Source organism: Anas platyrhynchos, chromosome 4 (assembly GCF_047663525.1).
Source record: "Anas platyrhynchos isolate ZD024472 breed Pekin duck chromosome 4, IASCAAS_PekinDuck_T2T, whole genome shotgun sequence".
Lineage (NCBI taxonomy): Eukaryota > Metazoa > Chordata > Aves > Anseriformes > Anatidae > Anas > Anas platyrhynchos.
The window spans coordinates 43,977,324-44,000,124 of record NC_092590.1 but is presented as its reverse complement, the minus strand read 5'-3'; the positions used below and the strand labels follow the sequence as shown (position 1 = coordinate 44,000,124).

At 35.1% G+C, this 22,801-nt stretch overlaps 1 protein-coding gene across 9 annotated transcripts in view; it reads right to left on the bottom strand.

The window, feature by feature from the left end:
* SCLT1 (sodium channel and clathrin linker 1) overlaps positions 1 to 22,801 on the bottom strand; it is a 47,869-nt gene that overhangs the window by 5,112 nt on the left and 19,956 nt on the right. For 4 of the 9 annotated variants that reach the window (XM_072037438.1, XM_038179068.2, XM_072037431.1 and 1 more), the window contains 8 exons: positions 22,104 to 22,175; positions 20,106 to 20,180; positions 19,452 to 19,597; positions 17,953 to 18,145; positions 16,443 to 16,639; positions 7,009 to 7,087; positions 5,827 to 5,922; positions 20 to 2,120 (listed from right to left, as the gene is read on the bottom strand). In XM_072037438.1, coding sequence (XP_071893539.1) covers positions 2,058 to 2,120; positions 5,827 to 5,922; positions 7,009 to 7,087; positions 16,443 to 16,639; positions 17,953 to 18,145; positions 19,452 to 19,597; positions 20,106 to 20,180; positions 22,104 to 22,175 — 921 coding nt within the window. In that variant the 3' untranslated portion in view covers positions 20 to 2,057. The remainder of the gene's footprint in view (positions 1 to 19; positions 2,121 to 5,826; positions 5,923 to 7,008; positions 7,088 to 16,442; positions 16,640 to 17,952; positions 18,146 to 19,451; positions 19,598 to 20,105; positions 20,181 to 22,103; positions 22,176 to 22,801) is intronic. The other 5 variants (XM_072037433.1, XM_072037435.1, XM_072037432.1 and 2 more) reach the window with 5 other exon arrangements.

Sequence of the window (22,801 nt, the reverse complement as noted above, 5' to 3'; positions counted from 1 at the left end):
TAGGAAAGACAAAACTTACCTAAGCTGAAAAATCTCGACTGTTTCAGCTCTGAATAGCCATTGTGGGCGGTGTGCCAGAAGACCCCTGAGGAAGCCAAACTGAATGAAGTGGAGGGGGTGGATGATGAGCTAAACTTAGACCACACACCCCTTCCTATCTGGCCAATTTTTAGTTGCTCAGAGAACCAGGCAGACAGATCAAAGAGAGAATCTGATTCTTTCCAGTTTCATCTGCCATGACTGCTCTGATGCCCCTTCACTTTACTCTCACATGCTTGTGTTGTAATTCATACTCCAGCAAATAACCCTTACACAAGAGCTTCATCAAAAGCTAAAGTGAGTAGTAGCCGCCATTAAAAGCTAATGACGTCTTGTGCCTCCAGAAACAAAGGAACAAAAATACTGTTGCTTAAAACCACACAATTATCTGCCAATTTCAGCCAGGTTTCACCTCACAGAGCATCCTTTAAGGAGTGACTGGGATTCATAGCTCACACAAAATCTTCCAGGTTGTCTGTCAGCATTTCAGATGCACATTACACAAATGAAAGTTAAGGTGCCTGGTACTTACCTCCCTCTATATCATATACGTGGTTGATGAAAATCTCGCTGCAACAACTGTCTGGGGTTTCATGACAATATAATCCATTTGCTTTAAAAATCTTTGAAGTCTTAGCAAAACTACAGATTACGGTGGATGCAGGCCTATATCAGAACTGCAAAAGCATGAGCAAAGAAGTGTGTGCAACTCTAGAAGTAATAACTTCCTCTGAGGTAATCAGAATTTTTCCTTGAGGTTGCTTCCATCTTATAGGCTCTACTTTAACAGACTAGCATGCTTTTCTGGAGATGCCACAAACATACTTCCACATGGTGATCAACCCCCATCTGTCCTCTAAAACACAAAGGCAATGAAGATCCACTATGACAGACACATGGTCTTTGTTATCCCAAAACAATGCTTTTCAGCAAGCACTAGGTAAGCAGGGTAAGCATTATCCATCAACTGAATTAGAAGCCATAAAACAGAACTACACTCTTCACATTTAAAAGGGATGACAAGAAATTAAATTTAGTTCAAAATGACAGCACTTCAAAATTAGTTACATGTATCACGTTTATAATATACGCTGAAAGAAAATAGTTCAGCTAGAATTTGAGGATAATACGTATGAAGTTTCTCATCTATCAAAGAAAAAACTTGAACACAAGAGGATTGTCACATACTGGCATCTGTAGAATTCAAACACACTATGTAAAAGTGTGTAAAAGCTGGATGATCACCCTTGTGCAAATTCAAGTACCAGAGAACTAAGGTTCCCAGACATACACAACCCAAGACAGCACGTCAACACAAAAGCAAGGAACAATTGAAAAGTTGTAACTAGGGGAGAGGGAAAAAAAAAAAAGCACAACTGAAGAAAAATTAAGGTCCTTAAGAACTAGCTGTAAGAATAATCATAAATAAATAACTTTATTTATTAACTGTTTCCCAGGGACATCACAACAAACTGAAGTGAATTCGTAAAAATGGAAGGCAATGGAGGCATTTCCCAGTTACAACACCTACCATAAAAACAGCAACTGTTTGACATTCATGATGTAATTGGTGTCTTACTACACCTTGTAAAAGATTTTCAAAATGTTCCCAAGTTACTGCACTACCAAAAAAGTGGTATTAACAGTATGCGAACAAAGCTTCTTAAGAATTTCAGTGTAATAACATCTATTGCCTGTAAACACTTCTGTAGCTGGATATAGCTGGTATTTTTTTTTTAAGACCAAAACTGACCAATATGCCACAGCACTGTATCAGAGTGTTTCATCTGCTACATTAAAGGACTTTAATTACATCATTTTGCAGTCTTCTCCCTATCTTTACTACTCATGCAGAGACAGAATCTTCATCCACCCTTCCTTCTTACCTGAGTAAAACAGAAAATGTTTATGCAAAGTTTTACAAGCCTTGCTATGCATTTGCTTTTAATGCTCCAATACAAGATTTCTCCAGCAATCTTCTTAACTCCAACATGGTGTGAATGACACAATACATCTTTTTAAATGTTTTCCAGTTCCTTTAGCGAAGCAGCTTTTTTCTTCTGTGAAGTTATGACGCTAAGCTGTAATTAAGAACAAACAGATAGCTTCCTATAATTTTTTTTAAGATCTAAGTAACAGTACAGATTCAATATGGAAAATGTCATGGAGAGGGAACAAGCTTAGTTAAGTTGGTATTTGGGGTAAACAGAAGAATTTATTATGCATTTTGTAGATGATTACTGCTTGTATCTTATTTCAGATCTCAAAGAATTACAGATGATGAAAGATTAGGTAGTACGCTTAAAGATATTTATATAGAATACACACATTTTAAGTCTATGCAAACATTATCTTGCATTTTTAATGCTTTTTCACTGAATTACTATTATTTAATAATAAGCTAAGATTCATAGTCATTGAATAACCACTGATAATTTTAATATATTATTTCTTCATAATCATCTCTCCTATCAAAGTACCACACAAGCTATAGTGCACAATAATGTACCACTGAGAAACAGTCACCTTTGGCTTAGAGGGCAAAAAGCTCCAGCCTACAATCCAGCAGTGAGCCAAAAACCCATCTGACAACCCTACTTGTGTCTTACTTTCATCTCCTTAATACCTTTAAGAAGCCCCCTCCTGCCTTGCCTCCCCCTGCCTGTTCTTCAGAAAGGCCAAGTCAGAACTTTGTGTGAATGCACACCATGACAGTGACTTGAAATAACGTTGAAAACATCAAAAGAAAGAAAAAGGTGGGAAACTGGAGTATTAGACTTTAACCTACATCAGCAAACATTTCTGGTTTGTACTGTGTCTCTGGAAATAGGTTTGTGGCACTCTATATATGGCACAGGCTTTGTTTCTTCAGGGAGAGGGGAACCAACATGGAACCACCCCTTTAAGTACAGTCCTCAATCAACCAACCACCACAGCCAGTCCTTAGTCCTTTATGTAAGTCCCTTACCTTTATAGTAACCCCTACAACATGTAGGGGTTAGTTACCTTCCAAGGTAGCCTTCTTCCCCCGTAGAAATTCAGTGTACTGACAAAATCTCAACAGAATAAATGTAACACTACATTTAATTTTATTAGCAGTATTTTACTTGCATACACAAATATACTATGAGGCTGTTCCCTTTGAGTGGAAAAATCAGTGCTGCTATTTCTCATAGATTTCCTTCTTGTGATGCCATCACATTCAGGTCCCAGACCTGCTGGACATCCATCATGATAAGCCCTTTGACTGGTATTATATACCAATTGTGCCACTGCTAAATATCTTCATGCTGTAGTACTTTACTGACATGCCACCTGATCATCCAGGTTTACATTTCTAATTTTACTGAAAGGCTTAAAACGTGTGAAGAGAATGGTTTATTACCATACAGGAACTGTGGCTGTAATTGCTGCAGGCCCTACTGAAGACACACATATATGCCACATGGATGTCTAGCATTTTTCAAATACTTTCAAAATCTCTCATGGGAAAACTGAAACAACTACGTATCAGTTACCTCAGCCTATAGCAGTGAAAGGAGAAATGACGATGCCATCCATACCAGATCCATCTCTCAAAGCACACAAATTGTAAGGAAAGTAATTATCACTATGAAAGAGTTACTGATTTAACATCAGTCAGCATAAACTGTTTTACCAAACTGGTCAGTGAATCACACAGCCAAGTCAATTCCATGATGCTTCACAAACATGAGCAGCTAACTTGCTTCTGCAACAAGCTGATTCCAGTTGTTGGAGCTTCACTGACACTTCAGTCACTACATGAAGTCCTGCCAGCAGTAACCTCTGACAAGCCTGAAGAGGGGCAAGGCAGTTCTAAAGACTATCAGCAAGATCTGAACAACAATACAGCTGATAAACATCTTGTCAAATCTTTGTTATCTTTCTGGGACACTGGTGCAGAACTGTTAGTTACCAATGTTTTCTGGAGCAGCAGGACCTCTTCCTATATGGGTAACTAAGTCCAGGAATGCATTCCCTTGAAAGGTGTATGACCATGTTTTTTTTTTAAGGCAGAGAGCATATCAGAACTATTAGAGCTAAACAGATCCATGTAACAAAGAGGAGGTTAAAAAAAAAATAAAAATTGGTCTTCCAGAGCAAATTTTTACCAACTGGATATAGACCTTGCTGTGGCAGGGAGCATTTCCAGCCAGGAAACATGACTTATGTTATGACACCAATGCCTGTTTATTCACTGTTGTTGGAAAAAAAAAAAAAAAAAAAGAAAAAAAAAAAAGCTATTTGTCTTAACTGGACAATTTAGATTAACCAAACATTTCCTCTCTGCAACTCATGCAGGGTCACCCACATTAAAAAGCAAACAGTGTTTCCTAAGTCACTAAATACAAGTAGGAGGCAAAAGGATCATGTTTTAATAGGCAACCAACTTGAGCAACAGATATGCTTGGCAAAAAAGTGAACCCGACAGAGAGCCCTCCATAGGATTTGCTTCCAGACATACAGCTCAAATAGCAGGGGGAAAGAATGCTGAAGGGATGTCCAACAGAGAAAATAAATAATTATAGGTAGCACAAGGTTGAAACAACTATAGCCTAAATTCTCTCAGAAGATAAACAATAACTTTCCACCTTTCCCTCCAATATCCCTTATGTCCAAAAATACTGAAGAGTACCGGTCAAAGTTGGAATTGAGTTGTAAGGGAACTGGAAAAGAAGCCTGCAAAAATTCAGCTCATTAAGTAATTACAATGGTGCACAAAGAGGTCTTAGGAATACGAGTAGCTCTAATAGACACAACATGTCTGAAGCTTTCAGACCACTGAAACACATACTAGGCATATTTACTATAGTAGTGAGCTACATGCACCATCCCTGCCTTCCCCCCTTGCCATGGCCTGGAGAAAAACAAGTTATTTCTTATGCTGTCTGCGTAATTTTCAGTACTTTTGACATCACAGGACTTAATTATTATATGTAACTTATGACAACTGCAGGGGTGTGTACTTTTCCACAGTCCTTGGGGTTATTGCTACTGGACTAATGAAAATGCAGATGAGCAGACAAGAAATTAACAACCTCTGGAGTTCACACAACATGCCAGGTTCGCAAGGTTGCAGTTTGATGACCAGGTCCACACCATCAGTTCTGTCCCACACTCACTGCACAAAATTTCCCCATGCTATTCATGCAGCCATGCAATGAATTAGAGCAAGAAGCTGGCCAAAAAAACACACCAAACAAAATACCCACAAAACAGCTGTGCTGCTTAACATTTTTATAAATGCTGTTCTCTACCCAGCAACTCAAGACATGCTTTGTTTCAAAGCAGTGCTCTGTTCTCAGACAGAGACTCGCCAGGAGATAGGTACTTCTGTGTTTCATGAAGCCATCACTTCCAACTGCTGCAGCAGGTTACACCAAGCTAAAAGAACAAGCCTGCTTATGTAAACAAGAGCAGAAATTATTTAAGGAGTTTTTTTTTTTTTTTTTAAACTTGCTGCCATTTCTATATGGCAGAATATGGAAGCAATCTACCTTCATTCACACACTTTGAACCACACATGTAAAATTTGTTTCCATAAACAAATCTACATCATCAGTTAAGCATCCTCTCAGAAAGCAGCATTTAATCAAACATGCATCAGTTTTGTGATGACACATTCAAAATACAAGATTGCTGTTCAAATTACATTAGTAATACTGAATACCGAAGACCACCTCTGCCTTGGCAATAACATGAAGTGAGTATTTTTGCAATATTCAATGAGATTTTTGTAGTTAGAGAACTGTTGTAGTTTTGTACCTTTTGTGATGCAGTTGCCGCCCTCTGTTCTGCCTGGCTTAGTCGCTTTTGAAGCCTATTGATGTATTCTCGATATTCTGTCATTAATTTTTCATCCTGTGGAAACGAAGTACCTCGTTACAAATGTAAAGTTGTCTTTACCGGATCCATACCTGTTGCAATGAAAAGCTTAAAGCAAGAGGAATTTAAGTGGAGCTGTTTACCACATATAATAACACTCAAGACACACTTTTGACAAATTACAGACAGTTTCCAGCTCAAATATGACATCCTATCACTTTTCCGATCACAGCAATCTTAAGAGGAAGTTTTATTCATTTCACCATTTGAAGTAAGACACAAAACTGGCATTTCAATCCAGATAATTTAATTTGCACTATCTTACAATATAAATATTTTAGCTATATTCAAAGGGAAAAAATAATATACATATGGTATTAATCTTGCTACAGCTGCCTTCTGTTCCCTTCATCAAATAGTATGTATAAAGCCTTTCTTTACCATTCTTTAACATGTTTCAAAAATCTATTCCCACCTTAACTCCATTTTTCTCCTCCAAATAATACAGCACTACAAAAAACAACACACAAGGATTCATCCTAGCCAGAACTGCATATTATCCTAGATTTATGAAGCAGACTGACAGGGTAGCTGTTTTCTAAAGTGACCGTTAATTATTGAACAATGCACATTCCAAAACAGCCATGGCCTTAATTTTTAATGAATAATGCTTTTATCTGTATGCATATGTACACATAAAGTGTACATTCTACTATACATATAGTATGCTGAAAAACTGATCTCTCTGCATATGCTACATTATCCATAACACAATGCATCCTCATTTTTGGAGATATGCAGACATAGGCCTAAGTTTCTTCACAAACATTTCCTGAACCATGAACCAGATTGGTAACCATGAGAGATGATCTCTCTACTACCTTTCCTAATAATTTGAGAGTAAAGTTAATTTGTCTTCCTGTCATTTGAACACAACAGTCAGCAGAAACAGTGGTGTTTTCAAGCTATGTCTACTCCTGTCAAAATTAAAAAAAAAAAACAACAAAAAAAAACAACAAAAAAACAGAAACATAACTCATCTAAATGGGTTTCTGTTAAGATCCTAGTGTATCTGCATTCTGTTGTAACTGAAAGGAGTGGTCATATCGGTCAATATCTTACCTCAATTACCTTTTCATTTGCCATTTCCAGCTGAGAAATGAGCTCCTGGGTACGAAGTTTTTGTTGACTCAGCTCACTTCTATTAATCAGAAGAAAGATGCTGATTAACACAAGGTAGTGCATCAGTTATCAGAACATGATCTCAAAGGCTGTTTCTTGCATTGTATGGGCTTGTGGCATATTTTTAATTACAGTGTTGCTCTTAACACATTAATTTCAAAAGCACTACAAACAGAATGTGTATTCACCACTGTAATGGCAGAGGAATTAAATGTGTTAGTTAGAATTAAAAGAACTTTGTCACAAGCATTCAACAATTTACAGGGCTTTCCTGATGTTTATCTTATTTTACAGGCATATTATCAAATACACTATGAATTTGCCCAATGCATTTAATTCTTAGATTAAAATTCTAATGAGTGTTTTATAATCAGACTTCAATATGGACATTTTTGAAGATACTTTGAAGTACAAAACTCAAATCTTTCTGTGCTTTGTGTGACAGACAACAACGCAACATTTCATAAGGAATATGTTCCCTTCTTCAAAGTGGTCTTTTTACTATCACACCACATGAGTTTTACTGATCCTAACTTTGTATAGTAGTGAAGATAAAATAATAATTATTAATAATGCAATTAATATTAATAATGCAATTAATATTATGCACCCAAACGAGCCATTTTCAGTACACAAGTCCTAATGAACAGCTGTTTTTTGAAAACTGTCTTAAAGTTCATTTTTTATAAGCCATTTTGATAGCAATACAAAAATTTCACACAATTCACATTTTTTCATACATACCTTTTCAAAATAAACTATTCAAATGCTACAGCTTACAATGTGTGAACTGCTTATGGTCAAGTTTAACTATACTTGTAAAAAAGGCTTTGACAATACAGAACTATCAAATTGTGACAAACCATCTCTATGCTTTGTCATCTTAAGGAGAGTACCTAAAAATTAATTTTTAATACTAAGAATTCTTACTCAGTGAAAACAATCAGTCTCCTCTCTTTGTTCTGTGGTGTGGAATTAGCATTCTTAGCAGCAGAGATCATAAATGGAGTTTGTATGCTCAGGTACAGCTGTATATCAAGAAATTATTTTGTAATTACATCACACTGAACATGTTTTGAAAGCAAACAGTTTAACCTTGTAAGTATAAGGAAATATGACAGCTGTCAGGACAGACAGTTGATTTGTTCTGATTGTTAACCCTCCCCCTAATACATATTATGAGATTTTAATATTAAAATGCAGTGGTAACTCCAACTGCTGAATAATCAAATCAGTCTCTATGGCATATTGTCTTTGTTAAGTGAGCAGGAAACAAAAGGTGAGCTTTTAGTATTTTGGCAGACGGGTGATAAATTCACCAGCTGTAGCAAGTACATTCTGCGGAGCTCTCATATGACAAATATAGCATGTGCCAGATGTTTTTTTGGTTGAGTTATACTATAATATGCTTCAGTTAGTCTTACTAATTATGAATTTTGTATACTGCCAGTACCTGCAGCTGTCTCTCATCCTGTTAATTTTTTTCTTTAATGAACATCTTAAAATAAGCAGTTATGGCTGCCAAACATTACAGAAGTGCAGCCAAGAATAATGTTTTGGAAATGGAGGAAACTTCTTCATCTCAAGATGCTGTGCAATTCACTCAGTGTACTGTACAGGATATAGGGAGAAGGAGAAGGTGGCTCTGGCCAACACTTCATACATAGACCAAAAAAAAGAAAAAAGGTTATTCCTCAGAGATAGATTCTTTTCAAACATAGAAAAGATAAATCTGAGAACTCCGATAAAGACACACAGCTACAGATGAGTCAGAAACTCTTAACTATGATACAGAAATGTTTCAAAAACAGAAATTGGAACAAAGACACACGAAATAGCTTCAATAAGGTAAGAAGAAAGTTATGACTTAAGCTAAGCACATTATTTAAATTTAAAAACAATATGGCAAGAATTCCATTTTAAGCAGTGATGATTATAATTCTAGTTAATTTTACAACAAATGTGTTTTTTTTTTTTTTTCCAAAATGATATACCTTACTACTAGACAATAGTGGCAGATAGCTAAGGTTACAAATGTGCTAGTTTTTCATACTAGTATTTTCATATTAGTATTTAACACTTTCCTTTGAAGAGAGTTAAGATTTTTGAATTAACTTAAATGATTTTTTACATGGAAGCCATTTTTGAAGTACTTACTCTATTATTTAAGCCAATGTTTATAAACTATCTTATGTGCTGATTGTTCTCTTAGATTCAGTTTATTCTCTTCTAAGAAGAGTTTTATTTTCTAAGAGTTTTCTAAGAAGAGAACAAAACTGTATATATGTTACCACCCCTACTCAGGCTTATTTGTACCTTAACTAAACAATCACGAGTCTAAGAGACCAAAGATTCGCTGCAATTCACTGCAAAGTTGACAGAACTATAAATTTCCTGTAAAGTTTTCAAGTTACAAGATCCATATTCTTACCATCTGCAGTTTTCATGTTACACTGCACTGAAGGTCATTCTATTGATAATGCAATCATTTGACTGAATATGACACTTCAATTTTCTCTGTGAATCTTGTTCTGATCTCTGGTCCAGAACAGAATCATGTTCAACAAGTATGTGCTCCTTGTATTGACCACTGGTGAGGATTCTGCTTAGTGAGTACATGTAGCCACTGCTTATCTGCCAAATTTCAGTTTACCCCCATTCTTTTTTCCTCATTCTTAGGGTTAGAACTTAAAAAGAATGAAAAATACCAATAGGTGAATTAGAAGGAATTAACCATCTATTACAGCTTGTCTTACGACCTCTTTGTTTCCTTGTTTAACCTCATTAGTGTAAATACAGCCTACTCAAGGCCCAGCACTGGACTTTAAACAATGAATGAATAATTTTCCCTCCCACCCCCCTTTAAAATTTGTGTAATGACTTTCATTTGCATTTTCTTTTAGTAACTGCTTACAGATTTGATTACCCTGTTTTTGCTTAAATTCTGTTGTCAGAACTTTCTCTCTTACACCTTCTCGATCTAACCTGCGTTCTCTTCTTACTGAGGTTTGTTTCCTTCCATTCATAAATTTCATATTATCTTGGTATTAGTGGTTTCATTTTCTAACTTTGCTGCCATTTATTCTTCTCAGATTAAATATGAAGAACCATATAGCCTTATTCACAATGCTGTAGGGTAATAAGAACAGTTCTAGCCAGTACCTTTCCCCCCAAAATATGGCCAAACTGACAGTGATCTTGGAGTTGTTATCTACAGATGTAAAACTGTAAGCTCTACATCCTGTGATGAAAAACAAAAAAAGCTGTCTCTGTTTCTTAAAAAATCCTACATACATGGACTCCAGCAGAATGAGGGACAGGGTTAGAAGGGAACTGAAAAATGTCATGGATTCAGGTAAAATAGTTTAGCAACTGAAAGGAAAAAAAGCAAAAGCAATCACCCACCACCAAAAGAGGAACACCCACCTACTTTGTAAAATCCTTCATCCAGTTTAATTTCTGAGAATTAGATTATTATGAATGGTTTATTGGCTTGGCCAGTTTGGCCAGCTTTCCCAACTACCTCCCCTCTCTACTTCTTGCCCACCTCCAGGATACTCACTGGGGTGGCAGCGTGAGAAACAGAGGCTTTCGCACTGCATAAGCATTGTTCATCAATAGCTGAAGCATCACTGCATTATCAACATGGTTCTGGTCACAAATCTAAAACGCAGCCCCAGTACTCTGAAGGTGAGATTTTTATATGTATTTATATATACATAAATATATAAAGACATAGACAATTTTTTTTTTTAAACATACATATATATAGAAACAAAACAAAACAAAACAAAAATTCAACAGCAAAAGCCTTTGGACAACTTATCTTTAAATATGAACACTGTACCACTTTCTTTTTTAAAACTTTTAACAGTAATTACTGGAATGACTATTCTATAACTGTACATAGCTGCCGTCCTTTTCATAATCTCACTGTAGTTTAAGTTCACTTGAGTAAATGTCATTAAAACTCATAGTCCATCTAAAACTGATGCAATCAAGACTCAGAACAGCTTCATTTCATAGTCTGCAAGACCAGACGCTTTGCAGGAATAAAAAGGGTAAAGACTAGTCACAAGTCATGCTGCCAAGAGTAGTGTTTTTATTTGGAAGTATGACCTATGCTGCAAGAAGCACTGACCTTCCTAGTTACCTTCAAGATTGCCTTTTGGCACAAGTATATCAAAGTAATCCTGGTTCCTTGCCCTTATTATGAGATGAAGGTAAGGTCTATTACCACTAAATCCTTCTAAAAGTGTACAGCATCTTAAGATGCTTAGAAGGAAGACAATTTTGTCTCATATATGAAAAATACATTGTACTTTTCTGAATAAAATGGTGGAATGTAGTCTACAAGTATTCAATTCATTGCCTAGTGTTTCAGCACTGTTTTTATTCCAAATTCAGTTTCACAGGCAACGATTATATGTTTAACTTACACCGAGACCCAAGTGCCCAAGAAAGCACTGAGTAATTTTCAGCGAAGCTTAAAATTATCGACTTACTTACTAACATTTTTATCTACATTTTTTTTCACTGAGTTACTAGATTCTCGTGCTATTTAAAAAATCACTTTGCTCTACTATTGGAGCTTGAAAATTTACTTTTCAATTTAAAAAAATTAAAAGTCAACTAATGTTCTCTAATGTTGCTTTGTTTCTTAAAAACATTTATTTAATGTTTCCTTTATGTATATGTATTATACTTCGCAAATAAAACACAACACACTGAAAAACAACAAACAAGCAGCATAGAATATGGAAAAGTAAGCAGCTGTTGCCAGGAAGTTAGTAAAGAAGCCAAAATGTTTCAGACACTTTCACATGGAAAATGAAAGTAATGAGGAGAGACCAAAACAAGCAACAGATCATGAATTTAACGCAGAGGAATGGGAAACACCTACACTAAATGGGACGCTGACTCAATGCCTGTTAGGGCTCGAGAGCTGCACTAACAGCAAACTTCTGGTGAATGCAATGTTAAGCACTTTTATGTAATGTGCCTCCCCAGTAGACACGGGCATGACTTTCTAAGGAAGTTTATAACTTCATGAAAAACATGCACTTGTAAAGCACATTACTATGCTGTAAGAGTAGTAATTCTTGTTAAAAACTGAAATTCTATGTCACCAGCACAATCTCTGTATTTGCCCATACATTTACAGGAATCCGATACATAAAACAGTAACTTCATTAATTGCTAAGGTTTGCCTCATACTGCCCTCAAAATATATTAAATAAACATGACACGCTTAGGGAGTTCTATGCTGAAACCCAAAAAGGCTATGTTAGTATCTTTATCTAAGCTCATACCCTTGCTGCCCAATCAAGACAGATGAAATTTCTAAAGAAAATATTAAGTTTTCCTTAAAAGTTCACAGCTTAACTAACCCTCTCAAAAACACAAACTTAGTAAGACATGTATATAGGAAAGTTGGGTGAACATCATCCTTTCACCTGGAGTCTGATATAAAACTTCCTGGTATGACTCCCTGCATTAGCTTCAAGAGGACATTCAAAACAGAACCTGTAATTCAATAGGCTGTGTTTAGCCAGTATCACTACTAGTTAGTGGTCTTGATGATAAATCTATCAGTGCATTGGCTGCAAAACTGTTTTGCTCTTTAAGTAATTCAGCAATTTTATTTTAGTTCACTACAAGGTAAGATGTGATTTGCCATTCTGTACACTTGCACACAAAATGCTTATTCAAGAGTTATTGTGGTAAGATTAAAATAAATAATTATTAATTTAGAATATGAGCTTTGATTTTGCATTGAGTAACTTCTACTGTGCAGGTCAGGAGCTAGTTTTCATACCAACTGCATTCTATGCTATATAATTAAGTATCTGGTAATGCACATAACATATAAAAAATAAACTGGTTTTAAATATAAATTTAAATATAAATAATATTTATTTATAGGTACTGTCATAGCTACTTGTCAACATAATATCAGAACATCACTGCACAGACTTAGATGAAATTCCTTATTTAATTTTAAATTACAACCTTTTATCAGAGAATTAACTTGTCGCTGTTGCCAGCTTCCTTCTTAGGCAGATCAAATCTTCTCCAATAAAAAACTCTGATTCTTGATTATACAAAAATGTAAAAGCATCACCAACAAAATCGTCTTAAAATGTAACTGACTTTGCTTTTAGACTTTGCATCAAAATGCCTACTAAAGTGACAGAGAACCAGATGGGCTTAGGGTAGACTTAGTTTATAATGAGATGAACTTTTTTTTCTATTCTGCAGATCAGGCAGCATTTGCTGATACAGAATGATAAATTAATGCAGGGGTTTCCCAGATGATACCACACAGGCAGTCTCTCACATAAACAGGGGCATTTTGAAAATTTAATATCTATTTTTCATACAGATTCACAAAACAGACTTCCTCTCTTGTCTGTTATATTTTCTATGTCAGCATTTTGCTGCAGATAAATAAGGTCTAAAGCTTTTGGGCCACTATTGCAACATTTTAACACTTTGCATTAAAGCTTCATGAAGGAAAGCAGCTGTTTCACAGACAATTTTAATTGCTTTGGAAGTTTGCAATTTTTCCCTTTTAATTGGAAGTTGCTGAATTATATTCTGAATCTCAGTTATGAACATAGATGCTCAGCTATGGCAGTTTTCTAATTTCACGTACAGCAAATAAACTACAAATTTAACAGCTAAAATTTACTTTACCATGAAACACTACAAAATATTTTTAATCTCTAGTTACTGCATTTAAAATAGATGTCAAAAAAGCATTACGAAGATGCAGCCATAAAGTGAAGCTGTACCACTAAGACTGTCAGTTAATATGCACAGCTCCTAGTGTCTTGCAGACACAATGAACACTGTGATGATTTCTTCTGAAAGACACTTTTTGCTTTAAAAAAAACAACAAACACTGTTTAGCAATCTTTATAAAATGCAGAATATTTAAAGGCCAATAAATCCAGCCTATATCTGGACTGAAAACATAAAAAAACCCTGCTTACTTAGGAGAGGTGAAAATGACAAGAGGGACTACGTAGGACTTTTTTTTATCTAGAAAAATAGGCCAAAGTGTTAGCATGCTTTTGGTCTATCTGAAAAAGTTTAAACTGAACTAGTCATCACAGATGACTACAAAAATTGTTATAACCACTATAAAAGGAGTACTTTAAAAATAAAAGGGCTTCTAGGTTGACCAGTGAAGCTTCAATTAAATCAGAAAGGTCATCAATAAGTATTCCTCTATTTGAACAGAGGATAGGTACAACTTGTCATGATTGACAGTGGGTCACTTTAAAAACATAAGAAAATAGTTTCTAAGGGATGAACTGTACATGCTACATACGACACTGCTGTTTGCAAAGTTCACTGGAGACCAAATTCACATTCTTCTCCCAAAAGTTCAAAAAACAAGTTAGAGTAGTGGTATGGTAAACCTGCAGATGTTGTCTACAACAGAAAGTTACATTTCCTTGCTCATGTTGGGAAACTTCGTTCTAATTCTACTTTTACCACAAGCATTCTGACAACTAAGAAATGTCAAACTATGCTTAAAAAATCTGACTTAAAATTGTAACAAGGATATTGGAAACATTATGGTTGAAGCTGACAAGTTGCAAACCATTAGAATGGAACATGAAAAATTTACAGATTACACCAAAGGAAATAAAAGCTAGAATTCATAGGTTTCCAATTTTAGTATGGTAAAATCTTTGCTTCCTTGTTAACATAATAGTAAGCAATTTCTAAAATCAATCTGAACAAAGAAATATACTTGAGTGCATCCTGAACTTGATGTGGCTGAAGTTAAAAAGGTAATTTCAAAGTTCTCAAATTCACGAAGCTGCATGCCCCAGATTTTTCTTCTAAAAACCACTGAATGCCCTCTCTAAAAGGTACACATAACATTATACTCTTGTCTAACCATTCAAAGAAACAAGACTTATGAAATCAGGCTTTCTGGTTTAGAAGTAATCATGTATCAGTCTCAATTTCCTCCAGTTTTCAACCAATTTTGAAAAGGGGGAGATCTTGAAGACATAAACTTAGAAGATCTATAAAAATATGAGGCTAATTAATCTCTAATTTATAGGCAACTTGATCTGACTGACAGAGTCTCCTGAGCTTAGGCATCAAATAAAGCAAACATACATCTTTGCCTCTCAAGAAAGACTGTTGAAAATGTGGCCTCCTATACGCCTCCTATACCTCACAAACACCACCTACCTGGCCAGCGACGGTGAATGATTGTGTGTTAGCTCGTAATTTGCCACAGTTTGTCTGCTACCTGCCAGCCAAAAATGCGCAGGGAAGCTTAGATGGAGGAAGGCAGTATCAAAAAAGGAAGACACTAGAAAACCACTGTGCATGGATAAATTCATTTAAATTTTAACACTTTGCAATGTGTCCTTACAGTGAAAAGGAAAACCAAAATGAAAGATGTCACATTTGCGTATTTCATAAACTGACTGGTAATGTATCTTAATGGATATTGTGTGTACAAGTAGAAACAAACAATACCTACAGCAGTATGCATTTAAAACAAAGAAAGGCCTGTAGAATTTATTTCAAACATGACTTGAAAATAGCTTATTTTTCACTGGGATGCTTCCTTCACTACTCACTCATTTCCAATAACTCACCTTCTTATTTTTTTAAGCCAACTGCTGCCTGTTTGTATATAGGCTCACAGGCACCATACATGTTTTTATTGCCCAGCCTCTAGAAATGATATGTAGTCTGTGTCTGCTGTGTGAGATGCCCTTGTCATGGCCTCTCAAGACTGAAAATGTTCTTATATTCTGTGCTGGGAATAAAAGCATGAGCCAGTTACCTGTCAACCTGTATGAATTAAGAGAAAAGTAAAGTTTACATCATATTTTTGCTTAAGGCAATCAAAAAACTCATTTGTATCCTCATTAACGACAACCAAGTGCTCGGAAGAGAACATCAGATATGTCTCCCAATATGCTTTTTTCAACTTATTTTACAAGTCTAGAGACTCATTCCACAACTGATTTGATGAAGACTGCTCTGAATAGTGATAAATATAGGAGTTTTCATAATACAAAGCTATTTTTCTACACTGAGAATGCTATATTCTGAAAGAGAAAATTAAAAAGAATATATTCCATTTACTTTTTGTCATTACAAAATTCATACACATCAATGAGATGTGAAATTTCAACTTCAGTGATTAGCTGCTAACTTCACAAAGGGTTAAGTTAAAATGTTCTAAAGACAACAATTTTTTCTTTTATTTGCTACAAGCACATCATCTATTCTAGATGGTTTGCCCTTCAATGCTTTCCACCATCATACTGTCATAGCAAATGGTTACCAGAACTGTAACAGTTGCCAAAAAACAAATTTGCACTTACTTTAGCTTACTGATCCTGGCTTCTGCAGTTTCACTAAGACTTTTTGTTTCTTCTTTCCATCGATTTGTTGCTTTTTGCTGAGCTACCAACAAACGTCTAAGTTCAGCAGTAGACTTTTGACTGGTGTCTTCCAATTCCTTCAGTCGAGCTTCATATCCATGTTTTTTCACAGCATGCTCATGCTCCATTGTGCTTATCTGGAAAAAATACCAATAGGATACAACCAAGTCTCTCACTTCCTTTTTTTAAAAAACTCTTGAGCTAAATTTATAAGCATTTGCTGAAAGCATGTAACATACAATAATTAAACTTGTAATTATATACTCAAATAGATGCATGTTCCCAAAGCCAATTTAAGCAAATAGTACAACTGACAATAAAGGATAATGAGCTGTGTATGCTTATTTTTGTAAATAAACTTTATCACTCTCCCTTGTGTTTTCTCCATAGAACATATTTTTTCTTCTCATCTAGCCAAAATGTGTTAGAACTTTCTGAACTGCAACCAGAATCTTTTGCACATCAGAGGAAAAGGGAGGCAAATAACAAATCTTATCTGTGACTGACTATAATGGAATTTGGTCTGATTAGGGACATACGAAGATCTAGTATTTGTTTTATAACTGCTACCTGTCACGCTTGACTAAAAGATTCTAGAGTTGGAATAAGATTTCTTTTTTTAATTTGCCTACTTTTTTTAATCTTGAGGTACAAAGTGGTACCTGGATTTGAGATGGCCCTCATTCATAATTAACTATAACTGTTTACTCAAGTCTTTTTCATTGCTGTAGATTCTTAGATCCCTTCAGTATCCTTATACTCAGAGTTAAGAGCAGCAGGGAACGCATCAGCTCTATATATTTAGAAAGCATGTCAAGTATCAAAGCTGTTATTCCCTTCAGAAGCTAAAGGTACGATGAACCTGCTGAGATTAGTTATTAATACATTATCCCATATGCAATCTGTTCAGGTACATTAAATGAAACACATTCAAAAAGAACATGTCTTTCAGCTAAGTATCTTGCTTGCAAATATTCACATAGAAAAATACTCTCTGTCCAGAAAAAACAGAACTAATGTTTGACAACCATACCATTAATAAATTTGTTAGTTACACGCTGCTTTGGTAATATGGTAGATATGCAAGTAGAGGAACACTGTACTGAGTGTCAATACATTCCTAACATTGCAGACAGTAGATAAAGATCTGGAATGGGAATGGGTAAAATCACTTGAAGGTAAATATGTTACTATTTGGAATATTTATCTTATGAAAGCATAGAATATTTGGGATTCTCCTACCAAGCTGAAAATAACACATTAAAATAAAACCTAATTAGCCAAGGCTGAATTACTCACAAGATCATGAGGACATACGATACAGCTCTACAACAAAATTACTTATAAGCAGAAAAGAGGAAGCATCATTGAAACTTTCACTCCCTTTCACACTGCCTTATTAAGTAAATATCAGTCCTATATTAAAATAAAAACAGCACATAAACCATACCTTTATTTTAGCTTTTTTTTGAGCCTCTACAGCTAGTTTTCTCAAGCCTTCCATTTCTTTTTGCAATTGTTCGTTCTCTTGCTGAAGTTTTAACCTTTGTTCACTGACAAAACCACTCTTCTCTCTTTCTGAATCCAGAATGCTTTGCAAATTACAGATAATTTCCTGGCAACGAGATTTCTCTTCCTCAGAGCTGAAAGAGAAGAAGTCTTGTTTGAACGCAAGAAGAGAATCCATTTTACAGTTTCATAATGCTACTTTGCTGCAGTTGCAATGGTGTGAAGATAGGGGACACTAAGTTTGTAGACAGCAACGAAATCTTAATAGAGCAATTGGTCTAGTAGGACACTGCCTCTATTGCTGTTAAAGGAGGCTATCAGGAAGCAAACTGAAGGCAGAAAAAGGAAGTTCTTCATGCAGTTATGTTTCAGGTATAGAACTCACTATCACACTATGTTGTAGATGAAAGATTCAAGTAATCCATGTAACAGTAAGAGTGATAATTAAACATATAAATATATGATGTCACCTTTGGACATTTTTAAGCAGCCCATCACTATCAGAATGCTGCCAGAACATTCCAGTGAAGTATCACTGTCACCTTGTACTAGTGTTCAGTGTTTCCCTTAGATGACTTAATTTGGACAGTGCTCATGAAAATACATAAATTTGGGACAGATTTTGGTCTGACCCAGTATATACATCTCCCTCTTTCTTCCTGAAAGCTTGTATCAGCTCAGTATGTTTAATGGCCTTTACACCTAGGACTATGTGCAAGTCAGCGTAGTATTTTATCAAGTCTAGGGAATTCATAACAGCAATCTAACATTCTAGCAATCTCAGTAAAATGGCAATGTGGAACAGTAGATTCTCATTTTAAACACATTTCTAGATTCCCAAATGATTGCTCTGGAGAAGAGATAGAATTTATGATCATTGAAGATCATAAATAACTTAAAGAGAATCCTACACTTTTTATTCTGACAACAACCTGATCTAAAAACGTGTACTATACTGTGTCGTTTACCATTACATTACTGGAATTACGATAATATCTGTTAGCTCTCTGAACACAGACCTGAAATTCAGTATGCTACATAAACATAGAGCGTTACACATGCACTAGAAGATACCACATTGCAGATGAATTTATAAAGTAATAAATTCTGCCCAAATATTTCAGAGCATAACTTTTCCTACAAACAGTATTAAGAAATATGTCAGGATTTCAAATACTATACTCCAATTTTTATTGTTTTGTAAAAAAAAAGCTGCTTGCAATTCTAGTCTTGCAAAGAAAACTTTTCATCCTATAATCTGTTATCCCCCTTAATACTTTTATAGTGATTCATAATTACCCTTGCTTCAGAATTATGGTAACTTGATACTATTCCTGCTACTGATGGAAAATGCGACAAAGACCTAACACACTATCAACAGCTAGTCAGAAATAATTTCCATTATTTTCCATTCCTGTCTCTGTAACATCCATGACTTACTTCATTTCCAGCTGTTTCAGTTTATTTTGCGTTGTCTGTAGACTCAGCTGAAGGTCACCTTTTGTAGTTTCTGCAAGTAGGTACTTCTGATGCAGTTGCTCTAGTCTTCTATTGTCAGATTCATGTACTCTGTCTTCCCTGTAAATCTGAAGAATAAAATTCCATGTAAGATCAACTTTACCTTGCATGGGTGATTGACAGTATAGTAATGACAACAATGCTACTCCTCATTATGCCCTATTTTTCAGATTTAAAACAAAACTGAATTTCATCGAATTTTAGTGTTGCTGCTACTTAGAAAAAAAAAAGGGTTTCATAGTTTTTTCATCCATTTGTATACTGAGCTTAAGTTTTAACTGCAATATGTACCAAGATTCTTTCAAGTACCTCTCCCTTTACTTTTTACATTTTTCAAAGAATACTCTTTTTCAGTTTAGAATTACAGCTTTAAAAAGATTTCTAGATTAATAGCTTAGAATACTGACATGAGTATTTACAGTTAAGAAAAAGTACTCAACAAGTAAGAAACTTAAGGGTCACAGAACTGTCCTTCATTCCAATATATGGGAAAAACATGAAACAAAAAATTAACACATCTTTTCCTACTGAAGAGAGATCTTAAACATGATGTAAAAATGCATAAAATTGCCTTACTTTTTCCAGTTCTTCTTCCACTGTTCGCTTTTCTCTAATGGCTCGTTCAATTTGACTCTGTTTTTCACCACATTCCTGTTTTAAAATAAGTCGCTTTAAGTACATCTAATCAGAAATAACTCACAATAAAAATTCAAGAAGTGCCAAAGCCAAATACTCACCATTGTAAATGTAATTTTTTGCTGTAGGTATGTATGCATTCAATTATATTTACCTGTTCATTATTTTCTCTATAGGATTGGTCATAGACTACAACACGCCAAATTAAACTTTTTAGAAATAAATTTATTCCTTAAAAAGCTGCATAAAAAACAAACTCTTTTAGTCCCCCACATCAGTTGTTACAAGTTCCAAGTTGATTCAAGAATATGATGATTGTGATGCACTTTCTCTTAGTATACTTTATCAACTTTTGTATACTTTATTGCTACATATGCAACTACAGATATGCAATAATCAGCTTTCCTTGCTTTATTTATCCCTGAAAGAAACAGGGATACTTAAGAAATGCCACCACATGGGAAGTATTTCCAGAGCACAGAACCTCACTGTAAAGAGGCTTGTGACCTATGATAAGAACAAGCACAATCAAGGAATAAACTTACACAAAGAAATTGGTAGATTTGCAGAACCCTATTATTTCATGCAAAGCCAGGCAAGATTCTCAGTAAAAGTAAAATATGACTGTATACACATAAAGTAAATCTGCACATTAAAGATGAATTTTCAAAGCAAAGTATCCTTTATACCTAAATTCGAATCACTGCACTGACTGTTGAGACACTACACACAGTCACTTTTGTTAAGCAACATTAAAGGCACTGAATGTTGTATTAATGACTATGCACATGCAAGGGGTAAAGTACTACTATAATAAACCATAGTCCTAGATAATTACTCATAAATCATAACTATTCCATGCACTGTACTATCATCTACCTTTTTTGCTTCTTGTCCTTTACACAAACTAAACTGTACAAAAGAGCTGTGAAGGTACTCTATACTGGTAGCGAGGAAATGGTTACACAGCAGGACTAAACTGCCTCTGATCAGACAAACTGTGAAAACCTGTACAGATCCATGACTATAACAGGTCCTGTTAGACATATAATAGCACCTACGATAGCTCATTCTGGTTCAGCAAAGTCCACCTTATTCCTGTTCCCTGAGCCATTCCTTCACAGATGAATTTCCTGAGAGACTCAGCACAGACTCCAGCTCACTACCTACATATCTGGAGAGAACTAAAAATAGTATCAATTCTATTCTCTCTATCCGTTTATTTGCCTGTATTTCTCTGCATTGGCCCTATGACAAATCTAGACAAGTACAGTAGAAGAAATGAGCAGTGCGTGCTGTAGGAAAGTTGTTATTGATAAAGACAAGTATTTTGTTAGGTGCAAGTGGTGCACCAATACTACAAAATCTATACCAAGATCCTCTCCAAAACAGGAATCGCATGGTATTTGTGTCTATTAGTACACCATATATGCACATAAATTATTTGATTGTTGGGGATGAAACAACAGTTTCTTGTGCAATTCAGAATATTACTGCTGGCCATAAAAAAAAATAAAATACACAAAACCTTCCAGACAACACTAGAAACAAAGTATTTCTAGAAAAATCTAAAATAAAAGTATCCCAAACCTACCATTATTGACCAACATATGCAACATAAACAACACAAAAAAAAGATAAAAACAGTCATGATCCTTTTTTTTTTTTTGTGGGGGGGAGGGGAAATGGAGAACCAATCACTAGTAACTTCTAAGTAATACTAAAGATAAACACCATTCTAGAAATAAGAATATCAAAGCTCTGATACCTTTGTATAAAAGAAAGAATTATCTCTCTTCACTAAACAGATAATAATATCATGAGATGTTGGATTTTAATTGATTTACTTCTACTTGAATTTAGTGTTTAACTTGATAAGCAACAAAAAAGTCTCAAATGTTTTGCTATCAGAAATACTTTTGTAAGTCAAGACCATACCATTTGGAGAGCTGAAAGTTCTTCTGTTAGTCGAGAAATCTGTACATTATATTGTTTCTTTGCAGAGTCTACCTGCAATCAAAACCAAAAAAAAAAAAAAAAAAAATCCTGTGAACTATTTTTCCATCCTGTTTTTACATAGAGAATCACAGAATTATTTAGGTTGTAAAAGACCTCTGAGATCATCAGTTCCAACTGTCCATCCTTTAGTCCACTACTAAACCACATCTCTAAGTGCCATGCCCATGTCTCTTCAATACGTCAGGGGATGTCTGACACTCTGCCACCTCCCTCAGCAACCTATTCAAGGCCTAACCACCCTTTCCGTGAAGAAATTCTTCCTGATGTACAATCCAAACCTCCCCTGACAAAAATTGAGGCAGCTGCCTGAAATATATATTGTATATACATGATGCTTACATATAAAAATATAATGAGACTGAAACAACTGATAAATCTTCCTATACCAATGTTAGAAGAATGCTTATTATCAATCGATATTACTTTAACTGAGAGTGTTTAGAAAAAAAGCAGAAAGACAGACATCACAACAAGGCCTTATAAAACAAACCGTTAAGACTGCCAGAAAGCTGCAGAAAGTCCTCTAGGTGCAAGGTATCTGCAACTTGTTTAACATGTATTTTCAAAAATATTTGTTAACTCCTGGAGAAACATGACAACGCATATTCTCAAATTTT